Here is a 20,345-nt window from a genome sequence, read left to right on the forward strand (position 1 = left end):
CATTAGCCTCTGGGCCTTCAGATGCAAGAACCTGGTTCCCAAATGTCTGAGAGCAAGCTCGGTCATTGTCCAGACCAGGAGAGCCCAAGAGCTGTGCATTTGTACTCCAAGACCAAGGGATTCTTCTATTAACTCATGTGACTTTATTTGCTTTGCCCAAGTCTAAGAGGAGTACAGGATGAATTCTAGTGAAATTGTGACAAATATGCCTGCCTTGAGTCCTCTTACATTGTACTTGTATTTGGGGCTTCTGTGTTGTTTCTCCTAGAGTTAATTTAATCTGTTTGGCTTGAGTTTTTAATCTCTTGGCTTGAGTTCACAAGCGTTTGTACACAACCCTGCTTCTAGAGACAGTTGTACATGGGATATTGGAGTATGAGTGCTGGTCCTGTATTTTTAAGAATGAAGCCTAGCAATGTTTGAAGCAGTGCAACCTATGAATAGGAATCTCCATCCTAAATGGACAGACCTTGTCAATTCTGAGAAGCCCTAAAGGGAAGAAGCAGAAAAGCACAGGAAGGGGAAGATGTTGCTAGCTTCCTTTGCCTTATGCAAAAATAGTTGCTACTTCCCTGAGCACGAGATTCACGTGGTACTCTTTCCTACACCACTCTCAATCACTTTGTGTTGTTGCAAGATTTAAACTAATTTCCAGGAATTGTGATGCGCTGGATTGAGGAATAAGCCAGTGCATAGTTATCAGTGGGTACCTGAGGCTGTGGTTTGGGATGGTGGGGTAATTGTTAGGACTGAAAGTATCTATTCATGTAGTAATCCCTAATCCTCTTCTTGCTAATTTATTCAGCCTGTTACCACTATGATTTTTAGTATGTAATCATGCAAACTCATGTTAAATATCCGATCTAAGGATTTGCTAATGCTAGCTCTTATCGGTTGGTTTTGCCTGGTAGTACAGAAAGTATTGGTCAGGGACATTTGGCCTTAAAAGAAAAATCACAGAAGAAAACTTGAGGTAATATGTCTTACTCAAGGTTGTATGCTTTGTAGGTGTTGCTTATCTTCAGGTATGTCACTCCTATATGCAGTATTTTATGTTGTATCTTTAGTATGGCCAAGGTTCTTCCCAAGACTGTTTAGGGAATGAACATTAGGGACTTTTCAAACCTGGGTTTACCTCATCTTTACTCATGTCCATTTGGCAAAAGCATGTTAAATGGAAATTGCAAGTCATTGCATAGGTGTGCAATGGGAACAGTGAAATGTGCCATTTGACAACCATTGTTGAAATATTATAACACAAGAAATATATTCTGGATTTATTTTCCTCTATAACTTTGGGTGAAAACTACTGAGTTACATCATACATGCTTTCCCTGCTGTTTAAATATGTAAATGAATGAGGTAGAACACAAATTCCAATGGATTTCTAGGATACCTTTGCATTAAAAAAAGCAGTTCCTACATCCCGAAGTATATTCAGTAATAAATACTTTTCGTGGAAATGTGATATGTTTTTGCTTTCAAGTATTCAATAATATTTGTGGGAACATTCATTTTTTCGAATTTAATGTGTACATAAACATAGAAATTAGTTGGTTTAATAATATCTATCTATCAGGAAATGGACTGGATTTGTGTTTCTTGGAGACTTTAATGCTCTGCCTGAGATATTAAAGATTCTTCTAAGACAGCTTTATGGTTTTGCAGCCCATGTTTGCAAGAGAAAATTCTGGACCCAAAATCTCACAGATTCATTTCTGAATACGTCATTTTCCTTATAACCAAGCCATGCTTCCAGAGTCTTCTGTTCATTGTCAGCAGCAAGACAGAATGGATCTCTGGTGAGTTTTTTTTTTTTTATTTCTCATTTGTTTTCCATTCCATTTTATGAACCTAAAGATGTCCAAGAATTAAAAACACTACAAACCACCCAGATTCAGCCTCAAGAACATATTCATAAATCAGATAAAGATGGCTTGTAGATTAGGAGATAAAGATTACTTGTAGGTTTAGCAGATTAAATGGTTATATTCTTTCTAAGTTGAATTCAGATTGGCTTCAGAATGTCTAGGTTTCATCTTGTTGTAACATGTAGTCATACCTCTTATGTGATGTAGTGCCACCGAGTCGGTTACATCTGGTGGAAGGTGAAGGGTAGATTGCAACCAGATCTCATCCTCATGAGTAACATTAAACTATCTCAATGAAATTTTCCTGAAATTGCTGAAATAGTGTGGTCATACGCACCTTTGAGTGTTCTTAAGGAATGATTAACCTATATGTACTTAAATTACTCTCCATATATCGTTCTTGGACTAGTTCATGGTCTTGGTCTTACTTGAAGCTGAGGCTATATTTGTTGCTAAACTTTATGGTCTTTTTACAAAATCTTGTTTGCTTTCTAAAGTATCCTCACAAGATTTCCTTCCTCTATAATCTCTCTCTACTTCTGGTTTTCTATTCACTTGTGTTGATTATTTTTCTCTTTCTCTCTCTTTGTATCTATCTTTGAATCATTTTTCTTACTTTTCTGATTCTCTTTCCTCCATATGTCTCTCAGTTTTTTCTTTTCTTCAATGATCTATCTGGGAACTAGTTTTTCTTAGTAATTAGTTTTAGTTTGCTGATATGGCTTTTAGGATTGACATTTTTCATACCCACTGTATAGGAAAATTGTTGCCTAGAGAGTTCTACAGGATTCCAGAAACAAAGAAAATTAGAGAAACACAAAACATAAACAGATAGACTTAGGGCAAACCAGGGTTCTGAAGCCTCTCTGGCACTTGGTCTCTGGTTGCCAGCAAGCAAGCAAAGTTCCTTGAGTTCACACAGGGAAGATTACCATTGATACTATGTAAAATTGAAGTATCTATGTTAATATTACAATCTGAGCCACAACAGGTTGTGAGGAAAACATGTTTCCTTATTCTCCTGAGACAGAAGACTGGTGCCCAGAGACATGAAGTTCACCTTACCTAGCCTTCAAGGTGCACAGCAGCTCAGTTTCAGATGCTATCTTTCCAACAGTAAGGAAAAGGCCTGAACTGCAGTCTCTTAACCATCTCCAGAATTCTCTTTTAAGCCTTCTGCAGCCAGCTCTCAGTTCTCTCAGTGCTGTCAGGCTGGAATTCCAACCTCTCAAACTTTTTCAACTTCAGCTCAACTTCAGAGTTCCATACAAAAAAGTATGTCCTTCCTCCAAGTGATAAACTACAAGAAAATTTGATTTCACCTGATTCTGTTATCTTTGGTCTAACTTCATTTGTCGTGGTACTCAGTTTTGTTTTTCCATACCACTACTTTTAAATATTTTCATTCACTGCCAGTATAAGATAGGTAGTTTTGTTAAAATAATAATAATAATAATACAGTGATGAGGTTTTCTCTATTAGAAATATCATTTGTTGCAAAATCTCACAGATATTTGCTAGGAATTGATTTTGATCTCTGAGGAATTTCACTATTAACTAACAAAAGTGGAAATATATCTTTAGGGATCTACTGGAGAAATGACTCAGGAATATTCAACACATTTGTCCATTTGGTCATATTTATCATTTTTGTTATCTTGAGTGTTTTTTGAGTCTCTATCTATTTGCCTCCACCTTCCCTGAAGGCCTATTAAAATTAAAATCTTCTCAAGGAATATTTTATTCCCCTCCCACCTATATTTTGTATTGTAGAATGTAGGCAAAGTTTACAAAACTTCATGGTAGCAGTTCTTTTTTACATAGGAAGGAAACATCAGCATATCTATGACCACATTTCACTATTTAGTATTTAAACCAAACATGTTTAACCTAGGATATTTTTATGTGGGAACTAAATCAAATCTTATAAGGGCCCAATAAATCATTAGCTAGTTTCTGGAGTACTGTTACTGTTTTTTAATATTCATGTGGACACTGCTTTTCTTTGATCTCGTATTGTTCTATGTTCTGTATACCATGTGATATCCTGAATGTGTTCTGCTTGCTTATGAGAGTACTTGTTAATAGAAGGTCTAAATAGGATTTATGGTGAAGCAGTAAATGTAAATGTAGAGAAAATATTTGTTTAATTCATTGTTATGTACTGATATATACTAAAATGTTATCAAAAATAATAATATAATTTTTAGACCCCACCTTAGACTTAATGTCATCATGCCAGATTATTGTCTCCTTAGAATTTTTATCCTGTCTCTATTGCTAGCAGCAGAAATGTGTTTGCATGCATTAGGGAATCTGTAAGTTTTTATTGGTCTTGGGGCTTGAATTCTGGGCCTGGTTATTGTCCATCAGCTCTTCAGGTCAAGGTGAGTGCTCTACCACTTGAGTCACAGTGCTACTTTCAGTTTTCTGGTGGTTTATTGAAGATAAGTGTCTCATGGAATTTCCTGCCTGGGCTGGCCATGAACCTTGATCCTCAGACATCAGCCTCCTCAATAGCTAGGATTATAGGCATCAGCCACCAGTTCTCTGAAAATTTGTGTATTTTAGTGGCCAGGTTTATGTATTGTCAAATATTTCTAATTTGGTATTTAATTTTCCCAATGAAAAGATAACATAGCCAGCTGCAAACATTTTATGTAAGACAAAAGCATACCTGCAGCATAATGAAATTCCAGATTGGAATTCTCATGACCCAGGTCTAATTTCTTGATGGAAATGTGCCATTACAGAAGCCGATGTCATTTGATGATGTGGCTGTGAACTTCACCTGGAAGGAGTGGCAGGATCTGGATACTGGTCAGAGGACCCTTCATAGAGAAGTAATGCTGGAGACTTATAACAACCTAATGTCCTTGGGTGAGCAAAGGTCACTTTTATTTGGAAGAGCAAGTGCTTTTATTTTAGTAGACATTTGACTATGTTATTTAGGGAGAAGATTCCAGTCCATTCCCAGGTAAAAAACTGCTAGTATAAAAGCCAGCCAAATTCAGGTCTTGGAGCTTGATGTTATTTGCCTTTCACACTATTGCTTGAGCCACAACTCTATTTTGGCTTTTGTTTTGGGGTATATTCTGAATTTCCATGCCCAGGTTGGTTTCAAGCCCGCCTCTTCTGATCTTACCTCCTAAATGTAGGGTTAGAAGTGTAAGCCTTTGGACTATTACATTTTGTTTAAAAAAAAAAAAGATTTCAGTCCATGGGAAGTGTCATTTCTTTCTAAGGGAAACTTCAACTTCATTATGTGTAATTCAAGAGCTAATTTTATTCTTAATCTTTAAGATTTCTAATCAGTAGTTGGACAAAAGTTCTAAACTATGATCCACTAATAGGAGACTGACTTCCCAGACTTCGGGTGATTATTATAGGTTGATCTACAGTCTAGATAGAATATACATTACTACTGTCAGTATGATCTGGAAATCAGTAGGTGAAAGTGCGAAAGTGTGTATTTGTAAGCCAAACCTGACATAGGTTGCATTGCTTTAAGCTTGGAATCCTATATACTCTGTAGGCTGAAATCTGAAGATTTTGGTTTGAAGCCAGCAACTGTAGAAAAATGAACATGAGACTCTTATCTCCAATTAACCATTCAAACACTAGAAATGTAGCCAAGACACAAACCAGTAGAATGGTAGATTTGAGCAAAAGAGCTGAGTTCAAGCCACACATTGGCAAAATAAACCCAAAGCTGGGGGAAGTACACCATGGAGCTGTTAAGAATTGAGAAACCATGAGCTGGGAAGGTAGCTCAGTGGTAGAGCCCATGCCTTGCATGCTTGTGGCCCTGTGTTCGATTCCTCAGCACCAAAGAAGCAGAAAATAAAAGCCAGAATTGGCATTGTGGCTCAAGTGGTAGAGTGCTAGCCTTGAGCTTAGGAGGTGTGATACAGCTCCCAGGCTCATTGTTCAGGCCCTCAACCGATCCCACCCCCCAAAAAATAAAACAATTGAGAAACCAGATTTAGGAGCAACCCAGTGAACAGGATGTCTGCAACATTACATTAATGATGATCCAGCAAGAGCAATAGTTCTCCACTATTTCTTATTCACAGGGCACTGTGTTCCTAAACCTATATTGATCGTGAAGCTGGAGCAAGGTGCAGAACCATGGATGAGAGAAGACTCAGAAGAAAATTTCACAGGTGAGTTAAAGCATCTTGAATGGTGATGTTGGGTCCAGAGCCCAGTGGGTCTGTTTATCTTGAGCTGTACAGAGCAATAATATTCCTAGTGCCCTTGAGTCATGTATGGAAGAGAACTAGGTGATCCTTTGTCTCAAGGAATTGTCAATCCAGAATTCTCGTGGAGACAAACTGAATTTGTTGTGCCAGTGTAGTTAATGTTAGCAATTCTCTTTGTCTGTAGAGAAGTCATTCATAGAGAGAAAAAGACAATAAGAAATGTAGTAAGGAGATCTCATTTTATTTTAAACTAGTATTTTGCAGGAAGGAGGAAAATAGGATCAGGACAATTTCTTATCAGTGGTGCTGGGCATAGAGGGAGATTCAGAATGGAAGCATTAAGAGTACAAAGATGAATAATTTGAGTAAATATTTCCTTGGGAAAAATATAAAAATCTGAAATACAGAAAAATTTATTTTCCATTGTAAAATGTCAGTACTACTTTCTTAATTACTACATTGCAGAGAAATATATATATTCTGCATAAAGCAATGCTTTCATATTTGAAAATATTGTAACAGAATGTGAGGAAATATCTTTACATTAAGGAATTTATGGATCTCATTTATGTTTTTGTCTATTTTTCTATTATTCATTTTAGATGTCCCAGAAAGGGAAGATGTGATTAGCACCTGCCAGGAAAGTCACAATAAGTATCTCTCTGAAGTAGCAATCATGAATAGTAACCCAGGGGAGGAAAAAGTGAGACTTATAAGAAATTTTCATTTGAGCTCCATACAGAAGTCAGAACTGATTAAGAATAATATGAACTCCTTAGTGATGAGGATAGAAAAGGTCACTGGCTGTCAGAGCATGGGTATTTTCAGTGAACCTGGTAAGATGTGTGTTGCATATAGTTCTCATGTGTCTTCTGTAGCTGACGAATGTAAACAGTGTGAAAAGTCTTTCACTGAGAAGAAACACCCTGTTGTCCCTCAGAGAACACACACAGGAGAGAAACCTTATGAATGTAACATGTGTCAAAAGTCTTTCACCCAGAAATCAAAGCTTACTGTCCACCAGAGAACACACACACAAGAGAAACCTTTTCAATGCAACATTTGTGGAAAATCTTTCATATGCAAGGCATATCTTACTAGACACCTGAGAACACACAGAGGAGAGAAACCATATGAATGTAACAAGTGTGGAAAATCTTTCATCCAGAAATCAAGGCTTACTGTTCACCATAGAACACACACACAAGAGCAACCTTTTCAATGTAACATTTGTGGAAAATCTTTCATATGCAAGACATATGTTACTAGACACCAGAGAACACACACAGGAGAGAAACCTTATGAATGTAACAAGTGTGGAAAGTCTTTCATCCAGAAATCAAATCTTACTGTTCACAAGAGTACACACACAAAAGAGAAATCTTTGGAATGTAACATTTGTGGAAAATCTTTTATATGAAAGGCATATCTCACTAGACACCAGAGAATACACACAGGAGAGAAACCTTATGAATGTAACATGTGTGGAAATTCTTTCTCCTGGAAGGCATATCTTACTAGCCACCAGAGAACACACAAAGGAGAGAAACCTTATGAATGTAACATGTGTGGAAAGTCTTTCACCCAGAAATCAATGCTTACTCGCCACCAGAGAACACCTACTAGAGAGAAACCTTATGAATGTAACGTGTGTCGAAAGTCTTTCACCGATAAATCAAATCTTACTCGCCACCAGAGAACACACACCAAAGAGAACCTTTCGAATGTAACATTTGTGGAAAATCTTTCTCCTGAAAGGCATATCTTACTGACCAGCAGAGATCACACACAGGAGAGAAACCTTATGAATGTAATATGTCTGGAAAATATTTCACCAACAATCAAATCTTCCTCTCCATCAGAGAACACATACTAGAGAGAAACGTTTTGAATGTTACATTTGTGGAAAGTCTTTCTACTGCAAGGCCTATCTTACTCTGTACCAGAGAACACACACAGGAGCGAAATCTTATGAATGTAACTTGTGTAGAAGTCTTTCACCCATAAAGGAAACCTTACTGTGCCCCCAGAAAACACACACATTAGAGAGACCTTATGAATGTAACATGTGTGGACAGTCCTTCTCTTGGAAGTCAAGTGTCAATGACCATCAGATAATACACACAGGAAAGAAACCTTTTGAATGTAACGTGTGGAATGATTTCACCTGGAAGTCAAACCTCACTGTCCATCAGAAAACACACAGGAAAGAAACCTTATGAATGTCATAATTGCGGAAAGATTTTCAGCCAGAATCTACAACTTACTATCCACCAGAGAGCACACACAGGAGTGAAATTTTATGAATGTAACCTATGTGGAAAGTCTTTCACCCAGAACATACACCTTTCTGTCCATCAGAAAAAAACCCACCAGAGAGAAATGTTATGTATGTAGCAGGCATGGAAATTCCTTTACCTGGAAGGCACACCTTAACATCCATCACAGAACACAAGGAGAAAAACCTTATGAATGCAACCAGTGTGGAAAGAGCTGGAGGTCACAGCTTAACACACATAAGTTGATTCACACAAATGAAATAACTTAGGATTGTACCAAATGGGGAAAGTCTTTGATCTGTAACAAAATTGAAATTGCAATACAGAACAAATACAGGATAGAGACCTTATGATATAGCAGGTGTGGAGTCCTCGAACTACAAGACACAGCTCAGGGTTGATCACAGAACACACAAAACACACACACACACACACCCTCACACACAAAGAGGAGAAAATCATATGTAGGAAAAAATGGAAAGGTTTTCTAGAAAAAGTCATAACAGTAGTAAAGTCTTTCTTGGAGGGGTAACAATGCTCGATAGAAAATGTATTAATGACCTAACTCATATAATGGTATCACCAATCTTTACAGTATCTTTACAATGAAATATATATTTAAAAATATATGGGTTGATTAATAAAGACTAGAATCTCTGCATTTTGTCTTGGGGGAGAAACCCAAAGTGTCTTCAGTGCTTGCAATTTTTTTAATTAGTCAGTGTTGATGAACAACTTGTGATTGATTCACTCTTAGCCAATTTAGTTGTTCTGCTGAGTGAGCTATTACAAATCACCAGTGTGGACGATGTGTCGCACCTGTGTTATCTCATAGAGGGCCAAAGTAGATATGATATTAGGGGAAATAATCAAGCACACAAAGATATTGATAAATCTCTCACAAAAATTGAGGTTAACAAAGAAATAAAACTATCTGCCACTTGAGCTACAGCATCATATCTACACCCTGAGAGGAAGGAAGGAAGGAGGAGGGAAGTGAGAGAGGGAAAGAGGAATGAGGAAGAAGGAAGAAATAAACTATTCAAAAGAAGAATGTTTAATTTTTGGTGAATGTGAGAATTATTCTTTCAGAGGTGGAGCTCAAGAAATATGGCTTTTACAAAAAGCAAATTTTTGAATGTTTACAAAACGATAAAGAGGATGTAACATTTTATAAATTGATTTAATAATACAGTAATATTAAGTAAGGAGGTCAGGTGTGGCTGGTGCCCTATTGGTCACATGGTAGATGGTGGGGTCTGGCATCTTGTTTTCATGCAGGGGGAAGGAAATGCCCCATCCATCACTTACCACCCAACTGATGGGTGTGGCTGGATCCCTGGAAGCAGGCATGGGCATTTGGCTGATATGTTACTCAATCTGATAGTCCAGTGCCTGGGACTGGGAATTTCCTGTAGACCTGCCTCCTGCTTAGGCCCTATTTAGGTTGGCCCAGCAGTGGCACCAGACACCATGCCACATGTCTCTGTAATCATGTCCTGTGTGCTTTCTCCTGGCTTGTCTCTGGTCATCCTAGTGTCCCAATTCATCACTCTCTTGGTGCTGATTGGTTTCTCGATGCTTTTTTTATTCCCCCCCTTCTGTCCTGTTTCCAAGCTGTCTAAGTGTATTTGTGGACTGCATGTCTTTGTTACAACAGGCTGCTTGCAGACTGCTAGCTATGAAATAGACTCCAGTATTCCATCTACCATAATGTGTCTTCGAACAAATACACTATCCTCTTTTACCGAAACAGAAAGGTTGACCTAAATTTAGCATTTCTAGAGCCAAGATAGATGCCACTGTATAGTTATGTAATTAAAGATATCTTGGAGGCATTTAGAAACAATTTCTGTTACATCAGAAAGAGCTTAATTAATAAACCAATACCAAGGCTCCAGATCCTATATAAGCCAGTCATTCTAGATATGTCTAGAGCTGTTTGGTTACATGAAGAGCAAAACTTTCACACATTCGTGAAGGACCGTTTTTGTGCCAATAGGAAGTTTTTTTTTTTTTTTTGGTCCGGTCGTGGGGCCTGAACTCTGGGCCTGGGCGCTGTCCCTCAGCTCTTTTAGCTCAAGGCTAGCGCTCTACCACTTGAGCCACAGCGCCACTTCCGGCTTTTTTCTTTTAGCTTATGTGATGCTGGGGAATCGAACCCAGTGCCTCATGCATGCAAGGCAAGCGCTCTACCACTGAGCCACCTCCCCAGCTCCCCAATAGGAAGTTTTGAACTGAGGAACTGAGTTGAAGCCAGCCAGAGCTGGCTTCAAAGGAGTTTGTCTCATCTTGGCCTCCATAAAAGCTAAGAAAAAACCAAAGCATGAGCCCTGTGGGCTCTTCTGAAGAAATCTCTCTCTGGGAACAGGAGGTTTCCTTCAGTGCTTCAGCTCATGCTTCCTGTGGCTTCAACAATTTCAGTATTTATTTCAATTGTTCAAAAATAATAACTCTTCTTTACAGTATTTTCACAATAAAAAAAGCAATCCTTAAAGCCTGCCTATGATTCCATTTACAATATAAGGACAGTGGAGTTCACATTGCAAGATTTCGCTAGGTGCTCACTTAACCCCTTCCATCACACTGTTCACCCTTCTACATTTTTGGGGTGGGGGGTGCAGTCTTGTGGCCTGAACTCTGCGCCTGGGTGATGTCCCTCAGCTGTTCAGCTCAAGGCTTGCACTCTACCACTTGAGCCACAGTGCCACTTCCAGCTTTTTTTTTTTTTTTGCTTATGTGGTGTTGGGGAATTGAACCCAGAACCTCATGCATGCATGGCAAGTGCTCTAACACTGAGCCACCTTCCCATGCAAACCCTTCTGCTTATCTACAGAGGCCTAGTAAAAAAAAAATGGAATTGGGAGGCACCTGTGTCCTTGGCCTTCCTATTTGTACCACTCTCTCTCTCTCTCTCTCTCTCTCTCTCTCTCTCTCTCTCTCTCTCTCTCTCTCTCTCTCTCTCTCTCTCTCTCTCTCTCTCTCTCTCTATCCATTTGGAAATTGCTCATTCTCCCATGTTTACAAACTGTATGCTTTCTGAGAAGGGATGGTTCACAGACTGGAGTCCTACCTAGGCCTGTTATATAGCTCAAATTATGAACCAACATACCACATTCATTAAAAGTATGCCTGATGATAACATTTTATTAATGTTTTGTATTATTTTTGTTATTATCATTTGGCCAACACTTGGCTTGAATTCAGAATTAAAGGGACTTAATGCTCACTGAATTGGTAAAGTAATCTTTCCTCTCCTCTTTTCATTTCAGACCAGCAATTAAAAATGAGCAATTACACTCCCTCATGTGTGGAATTCTAACTACTCAGAAAGCTGAAATTAGATAGTATTTGTAGGCCATCCCATGCAAAAGCTCCATGAAAATGGTATCATAGCCAATAAAAGCATGGCTCTGGTTATATGTGCCTATCTTTTTTGCTACTTGTGATATGTAATTATAAAATTAGTGTATTGAAAGGCCCAGGCAGAGAAGCAAGACCCTAAGGTGAAAAATCAGTGATACAAAAGGGCATCTGGTATAGAAGGTAAAGGAAGCCTCACAAATTTTTGCCCCTGAATTCAACCTGAGGACCAATAATGAGGTACGTGTAACCAATACATTCTTCCAAATATTTAGTGGAAGAATTGGGGTGTGGTTTACCCAATGATAGGTAAACAGTCCTTTACCAAGTGATTGCAAAAGGACCTTTGCATATGGCTATATGATGTTATGAATTTTATATCCTGTTATTTGGACACCATGAGTCCTATTTGGATCAAGTAATTAAGATCTCCTGATCTAACAGGGCACTGGTGCTTCACATCAGGATTCTTACTTGCTCAAGATTATGAGGTTTGAAGATCACAATTGAAAGGCAAACTAGGTAGGAATTGCTTTAAAATTGTTATGGCCAATTATCACCAATTTTCCACAAGTAGTGCTGTGAATGAAGTTGATAGACTGTCAACACTTTTGTTCCTTTATTACCAAAGCTCAGGGACAGTACCCAGGCTCTGAGTAGAAAGAACTCCAAGGCCAGGGAAGATATTTTATAAAATGTGATTTTGGCCCTCGTGCAGAAAAGTTACCATTCTTGTTTAAGCCTAAAGTCCTCGATAGTGTACAGTCATTTTCCTCAATTGAGGTTGATATTGAAATGTCTTATAAGCCAGGGTAATGATAGATTTTACGAATATTTTGGTTTCTTTTGTCAAGTGAATCCACAAGCACATACCTTTATGTTTCTGACTAGTTCATAAGTCCTTGTAGAGGTTCAAGATACTATGCAGGACAATGTGGTCCACATCTGTAAAGTGCGGAATGAGACCTTCAAAGAGAGATTTCAACATATAAATAGTGGCCAAATATTTCAGTATATTTGAAACAGTATCATAAGAAAAGAAGGAATCACGTAGTGATGATTTAAGGTCCCAGAATACCAATATATTTGAACAAGAAGACTGTAATCTTGTGCTGTGTGCACATAGATGTAAGAGAAAAACTCTTTTCAGTCTGAGCTGTAAAGATGAGTTTAAGCATATTTGTTGTTTTTCCCTTTCTGATTGCACTTTATTTCAAGGCCATTCCCAGGGGTGAATGAGAGGATATTTAGTCTCGCTCATTCTAAAAGCTATGTCCTCAGAAGAGAAGTGGTGAACTATGACAGTTACATATTCACCCTAAACACAATCACGAAGAGTGGTTTAAGTTACATAAGTTTTCAGAATGTCAAGGGTCCTACCACATGGTTCATCCTGTAGCCCTTTTCAAACTGAGGCTTTAGAAGAGTTCTGCTTTTGTATGAATATTTCAGCTCTAAATTAGATTATTTTCAATAGCAATTCAGTGAATGTTACTGGATAAAGTATACAAATAAAGTAATATTTATTTTAGAGAATATTCTGATATCATCAGCAGGGGCAGTTAATATGATTCAAAGTCAGGACCCTGAAGAGTTTGCTCTCCAGAGATCTCAGTATTTAACCAAGAACCTCCAATTCCCACTCAATCTTGATCCCAATGAGAGAACAAGATGTTAGGTGAACCCTTGTTTCTTCCTCAGGTTAACCTGGATTGATGCACCTCAGAGTGACTGGAAGGGAAAGAAGCTGGGATACTGAGCACAGTGGGTACTGAACAAGGCTATCATAGGATTTTCACTAGACCCTCAGGGACCACCCAAGGCCCCCTTGCTTTACCTTGAGCACTTATATCTTTATGTTTGTCCAGCTCTAGGTCATTTTTCCTCCCCAAATTAGCTTAACATTAAGTGTACATTTTTCTGTTCCCTCAATGAATTGAGAAGTTCTTTTAAAATTCTCTTTCATTTTTCTGGATCACTTACACCCTTGTATGAAATCCCTATTGTAGAGGTCTCAGTACTTTGAGTAGTTGACTATCTGGAGCATTCACAGCCAACCATCTTTTGCCTCACTTGTATATGGGGTCTGAGCAAAACCAGCCAAAACTTTATATGTACATTTTAACTTAAATATTTGTTACCAAAAGTTTGATGTAGTGACTTCATCTGGTGTGGTGAAAGTTGGTTGGGCTCATGGTCTAGGCCAGAAGTCAAAATGGAAGGTACACAAAAGAAAAGTTTGGTAGGAAGCCAGCTGAGGAGAGGAGGGCAGTGCCAAAATCTTCATGCAACAGCAAACCTGGCAAGCCCTTGGGACAGGAGTGAGAAGCCCAGAGCAGGGTATGTGCTCCCCATCAGTCCACCACCAGCACAGCATGGCACCTGCAGCATGGGCCAAGGTGTGCAGGTGTTTCCTGCAGGGTGACTGTTGACTGACACAGAGACCTTTAAGAGAAATCAGTGGCCTAATGTAATAGTCTTGTCCTAAGTAAATGACACAATTGCTTGTGGATAAGAAGAATTGGTAATGAAACAATTGTTAGATGACCTAGTAAAAATTCTTCAGGATGTGTGTGTATGTGTATTTCCTATGAAGAAAACAAATTGAAAAGTAGTTCAGTAAGAACTCAAATGACAAGTGTGGGACTTGAGCATACAACAAGATATATCCATTAGAATCACAACAAATAAGTGAAAAGGAAGGGTTTCCTTCGCTAATTTTTACCTAACCTTACAAATCCCATTATGTTCAAAATAATAAGGGCAGAAATGTATCTGTTGATTCATACTGTTGTACAACAGCTAGTTTATAAGTGACAGCAGAGGCATAAGGTCAGTTGTTTGTGTGGCCCCTGCACTCACTGGAAAGGACGACAATACTGTTGAAAGAGATCTAAAGTGATTGAAAGTAATATCTTTTAGATTGCAAGGGAAGCATTGACTAATTTAAATGTGCAGACTTTTTGTTTTGCAGGTCCGTGTGCTTGATCTTAGGGCTCAGGTGCTGTCCCTGAGTTGCTTTTGCTTAAGGGTAGCACTCTACCACTTGAGCCATAGCACTACTGCAGGCTTTTTCTGTGTATGTGGACCTAAGGGATAGAACCTAGCTCCTCATTCATGGGATGCAAGAACTGTACCACTTAGCCCACTTCCCTGTCCTATAAGCAGACTTTTTTATGTTAAAAGATGAAAGAATAGGTTGGTATGTAGCATCCACCTTCCATGTGCAAGTCCCAAGGTTCAACCCCCAATGTGAAAAAAAGAAAGTTGAAAATGGAATGACAGGAAGTATTCAGTTACAAATAGAAAGAAAAAGAGGAACAAAGGCAATGAATAAGTAATGAGGTTTTTATTTGTTTGGGATTGTTTCTTTTTCCTTTTAATTGTTGGCTGTGGGGTTTAAACTCAGGGAGGGCCTGGCATATTCCCTCAGCTTTTCACTAAAGGCTAGCATGCTACTACTTCCAGCCAGAATGTCACTTCTAGTTTTCTGCCATTTAATTGGTGATAAGTCACAATGAATTTTCTGCTGAAGTGTTGCTGAGGAATGGAAATCAGTGCATCATGTATGCAAGGCATGCACTCTACCACTGAGCCACCTTGCAGCCCCAGTACTATATCAAATGTATGCTATTACTATGATGTATAGAATATTAAAGGGAGCAACTGTCTTAGGTCAGTTGTAAAATCATAACAATTGCTATCAATTATGTAATGTGTATTCCCATGAGTATCTTCTGGAGGTGGTGGCAGAGCCATAGAATTTGAGGGAAATAGGGTCATGAGAATATAGTATTCAACTCAAGCATAGAGACAGGAGGGAGGGATTGGGAGAGAGTGAAGGAATGGAAGTTACTATATGAAAAGAATTTATTAATTTCTGTATGCATCACCTCCATAACAATATTAAATTACATTAATAATAAAAAATACATCCAGCATAAACGATTTGCTTGGTGATGAAAACCTACCACAGTTAGAAGAAGAGTTACAATTTTTAGAAATCTAATACAGCACTCGATTTGCAAGATAAACTATTTCAGTTTAGGTTGAATATTAACTCTACATGAACCAGTAACAATAATCCTTTCATTGTAGTATCCACTTAAGTGTTAATGTTAAATGTTGAGGTAATTAAAAAAAAACAAGAGAAGCACTTCTGGCTCAAGACTGTCATTTTACCCTAACTATTAAGGAGGAAACTGAGGTCTGGAAGCCAGCCAAATAGAAAACTCAAATTAAGCAGCTAATGAACAGGTTAGAGGAAAGGCTCAAGTGATAGTGCCAACAGTGAGTGAGGAAGCTGACTGACTGTGAGACCTGGAGTTCAAGCTCCAATAGCAGCTCTAGAAAGCTATGGTGGAGTCTGAGGTATGTGTATTACATGTGTTTCTAAATTAGAACCCTAATTGTTGTGAAAACTGGCAAGTCTTCATCTCAGACATAAAGAGAAAAGAAAATGAGTGGAGGAGGGAGAGAAGGGAAGCCAAAGGTCAGGAAAAAGATGGAAGAAGAGGAGACAAGAGAGTAGTGGAGAGAAAGGAAAAAGAGGGAAAGGGAAAGGAGGAAGAGAAGACAGGAGAGGAAGAAAGCCTTATGGCATTAGATTTGACAGTAAATCTTAAATAAGACACCAAAAGTGACTCATGCAACAAAGAGACAAACAAACAAATGACAGGCTCTAGTGGCTCACACCTGTAATCCTAACTACTCAGGAGAGTCAGATCTGAGGATCATGGTTCAAAGCCAGCCTGGGCAGGAAAACCTGTGAAATCTTATCTCCAATGAAACACCAGAAAGCCAGAAGTGGTGCAGTGGCCCAAGTGGTAGAGTGCTAGGCTTGAACTGATGGGCTGAGGCACAAGCTCAGACCCAGATTTCAAGCCCCATGACTGACAGTAAATAAATTAATGAATAAGGGTTGGGAAGGTGACTCAGTGGTAGAATGCTCGCCTCAAATTCATGAGGCCCTGGGTTCCATTACTCAGCACCACATAAGTAGAAAAAGTCCAAAGTGGGTGCTGTGGCTTAAGTGGTAGAGTGCTAGCCCTGAGCTAAATAGCTGAGGGATAGCACCCAGGCTCAGAGTTCAGGCCCCAGAACTGACCAAAAAAAGAAAACAAAACAAAGCCAAGAAAATAAATCATAAGTAAAAATTAAAAAATAAATACAAAACCAAACAAAAAAACAAACAAGATTAAGTGCACATAATCAAAATCTTGTATAATGAAAAGAACTATCAACAAAGAAGCAAAAGCATGGTAGGAGAAAATATTTGCATATGTCTTTAAATAGATTCCTAACAAATCTGAATTAGAAAATATAAAGAAAATCCTACAAGTAACCCCCACACAACAAAATCTAATTTTAAAATAGGAAAAAGATTGAAGAGACTTTTCTAAACTGGACATACACAAATAGCTGATTAAAATATAAAAGTAGTATCAATGGTCATGAGAATAATCCAAAGAAAAATTACAATAAAATAACTATTTTCCACATGTTAGTATGGCCATAGTTTTAAACAAAACACCAAAAATCCTTCCAAACTCCAACAAAAGCTAGGAAAGTTGTGACAACAATATGAACCTTGATGCATTTCTCTCAGGTATGTAAAAGTATCAAAGATGGCAAAAAGAGTCCTAAAAAGAACTTAATATAGAATTACATAGAAATATGGTCCAGCACTTCTACACTTGTACATACCTTAGAGAAAAACAGAGATTTCTATAAATACCATCAAAAATACAGCCTAAGTTTCAAGAAAGACAAATACCACAAAGCAGTCCATGAGTATTTACAGAGACAATGAAGTACTTATAACACACTCAGGCCAGTACAGCAATCAAAGTTATGTTTGAACACACTATTTCATCAAATCCAGTAAAACTTCATTAGGATAGGCTAATGTTGTGTATGAGGATGTGATGTCTGACCAGTTTCTAGCCAACCTTTACCTTCCATGAGAAGTTACCTCCTAGGTGTCATTGAATCACATAACAAGTGGGACAACTTTTTCCTCACATTCAAAAATGAGAAAAAACTAAAGCAAATCTGCTCTTGACTTAGAAGGCAAGTTTTGATAATCTGCTAAATGTCCAAGGCATCTTTAGCTTTTTTAGAAACATGTTCCTGAAGCTGAATCTTTTTTTTCCTGTTCTTCAATCTTGGACACCCTTAGGTTCATAAAATGGAATGTCAAACAGTGAGAAATAAAAGAATCTCATCAGAGATCCTTTCATTCTTTCTTGCTGTTGACAATGAATAAAGATTCTGGAACCATGGCTAGGAGAGAAGACAAATGAGAGAGTCAGAAAAGAACCTGTGTGATTTTACCTTAGAAGTTCCTGGTCAGACCATGATAGGTGGGCTGGAAAAACATAAAGCCTTCTTTTGGGAGAAGAAACATTCCTGAATCAAGTAGAACATTAAAGTATCCAGTAATGACAAATCCACAGAAGAGTAAAGCCTTATGTGTTACTAAACACTATTAACAGAAAATACACCCCAAAATGTAGATCCATAAAATGCAAAAAAAAAAAAAAAAAACACAACTTATATAGCTATGTGCTTTTGCTTAGACTTGTTTTTTGAGGACACAGGAAATTCTATTATCCAGCATTCAGTTTTTTTCCCCATTTACCCACAATAGTAATTGTTAATATAAAATACATGAACTTTGCAGTGACATTTACAAAAAGCGAAAATTTATTCTGTTTACTTCAGTGAGGTTGTTTTTGATAGGAAACACAATATGAATCTTTTAAAGGCAGTGTTTGCACATTAGGACTGGGTTTTTCTACATCCTAAGAATATTTTCTTTCTTTGAAAAATTAAAGTGGAGCTGGGAAGGTGGCTCAGTGGTAAAGTGCTTGTCTTGCATGCCTGAGGCCCTGGGTTAGATAACTCAGCACCACATAAGCAAAAAGAAAAAGCTGTAAGTGGTACTGTGTCTCAAGTAGTAGAGGGCTAGCTTTGAGCTGAAGAACTGAGGGACAGCACACAGGCCCAGAGTTCAGGCCTCACAACTAGAACAAAAAAAAAGAAGAGAAAAACTTAATTTATCAGAGCGTAAGTGTTCACATTCACAATACTTAAGATGAGGATTGTTACAAATTTCAAAGTGGTATATTTTCTGTGTGTTTTGGGATTTGGACTGTCCTCATCCACATTAGTGACTGAACAATCTGCCTTAAAATTGTCAAGTTTTCTATTTCATCTCATTTTATTAGAATATAATCTGAATTTAAAAGAGGACATTGTAACTGGGCTCTCATGTCTAATGGCTGTAATCTTAGCTTCTCAGAAGGCTGAGATCTGAGGAAAGTTAATATTATCCCCATCTTTGCTCCTTGCTCCACCAAGACTTGAGCTCTTCCCAGACCTAGAGTTCCCTCCATACTGGTGACCACTCCCTCCCTCTACCCACACCTACCTGAGCATGTACCTGCCTAACTTCCTGTCCCCAGCTCCTGTTACTACCTGAAGACAGACACATGCATGTGCTCCCTCTCCTGGGAAATATGGTCCTTCTAGTAAACCTTATAATAATCTTCCTCCTGTGCCTGCTTGTGGTCCCCTGGGATGCACATGATGGATCCCTACAAGGATCACAAAATGAAGCCATTGGTAAAAGAATGTCTGAAAGACTTATCTCCAATAAAATAGCAAGTAGCTGGAAGGGGAGGTGTGGCTTAAGTGGTACAACATTATCATTGAACCAAATAATTTCATGGTCATTTTCCAGACCTTGAATTCAAGTATCAGGAAAAGCACACACATATCAAGGTCACTGTATTGTATTCAAATTATATTTTAACAATTAAATTGGAATAAATAGATAGGTAGTCTCTCTCTCTCTCTCTCTCTCTCTCTCTCTCTCTCTCTCTCTCTCTCTCTCTCTCTCTCTCTCTCCTTTTGTGTTGGTTGTGGGGCCTGATCTCTGAGCCTGGGAACTGTTCCTCAGCTCCTAAACTCAAAGCTAGTACTCTACTACTTGAGTCATAGTGCACTGCCAGCTTTTACTGCTTCTGTGGTTCTGAGGAATCAAACTCAGGGTCTCATTTATGCAAAGCAAGCACTCTACCACTGAACCACCTGCCCAGCCAGTCTCTCTCATTTTCAGTGATGTAAAAATAGACTAATTATATTAATGGAGAAATTGTACTTTGTCAAGAACAGACACAATAATTGGAGTATATCTGTGCCAGGCGCATTTTGAAAGTGTCAAACACCATAGTAAGTGCAGAGGGTGAAAAGAAGATCACTATGTTTATATAAGACATATTCAAGGAATGTTTACCATTCATTGGCTTCAAATTTCAAAAACCTAGTTTATAAAGCCACATGGGTGAGTACCAGAATCTCTAGGTTCAGTCTCTAGACTCTCCTTGTCTAGAGAACGAGAGGATTCTCAGCCAGTTTCTTGCACCTGCAGGAACAAGTACTAATGGCAGCACAATTCCATTAGACAAAAAATGTCATCAACCTCAGACTGGGGAAAGATGGTAAAGGCAGACTTTGGCTGGCGACTCAGATTGCTTCAAGTTACAGCTCCCAAGTTCCTCTGAAGAAGAGACACTGGGCTTCTTCCTTTTGGCTCTGACTATGGATTGCAAAGCTGTACT

The 20,345-nt window shown here is 38.4% G+C and overlaps 3 protein-coding genes across 3 annotated transcripts in view; 2 read left to right on the forward strand and 1 right to left on the reverse strand.

The window, feature by feature from the left end:
* The window catches only part of LOC138831371 (zinc finger protein 585A-like), a 386,491-nt gene that overhangs the window by 82,877 nt on the left and 283,269 nt on the right, over positions 1 to 20,345 (reverse strand). The window lies entirely within an intron of this gene.
* The window catches only part of LOC138831388 (zinc finger protein 585A-like), a 144,511-nt gene continuing 128,796 nt past the window's right edge, over positions 4,631 to 20,345 (forward strand). The window contains exons 1-4 of the mRNA XM_070028499.1: positions 4,631 to 4,751; positions 5,948 to 6,037; positions 6,679 to 6,912; positions 9,074 to 9,199. Of these exons, the coding sequence (XP_069884600.1) occupies positions 4,631 to 4,751; positions 5,948 to 6,037; positions 6,679 to 6,912; positions 9,074 to 9,199 (571 nt within the window). The remainder of the gene's footprint in view (positions 4,752 to 5,947; positions 6,038 to 6,678; positions 6,913 to 9,073; positions 9,200 to 20,345) is intronic.
* Positions 4,631 to 20,345, forward strand: part of LOC138831356 (zinc finger protein 420-like) — an 85,586-nt gene continuing 69,871 nt past the window's right edge. The window contains 4 exon segments of the mRNA XM_070028473.1: positions 4,631 to 4,751; positions 5,948 to 6,037; positions 6,679 to 6,912; positions 9,074 to 9,199. Of these exon segments, the coding sequence (XP_069884574.1) occupies positions 4,631 to 4,751; positions 5,948 to 6,037; positions 6,679 to 6,912; positions 9,074 to 9,199 (571 nt within the window).

This window comes from Dipodomys merriami, unplaced genomic scaffold (genome assembly GCF_024711535.1).
Source record: "Dipodomys merriami isolate MVZ:Mamm:240054 unplaced genomic scaffold, mDipMer1.0.p SCAF_194, whole genome shotgun sequence".
Taxonomy (NCBI): domain Eukaryota; kingdom Metazoa; phylum Chordata; class Mammalia; order Rodentia; family Heteromyidae; genus Dipodomys; species Dipodomys merriami.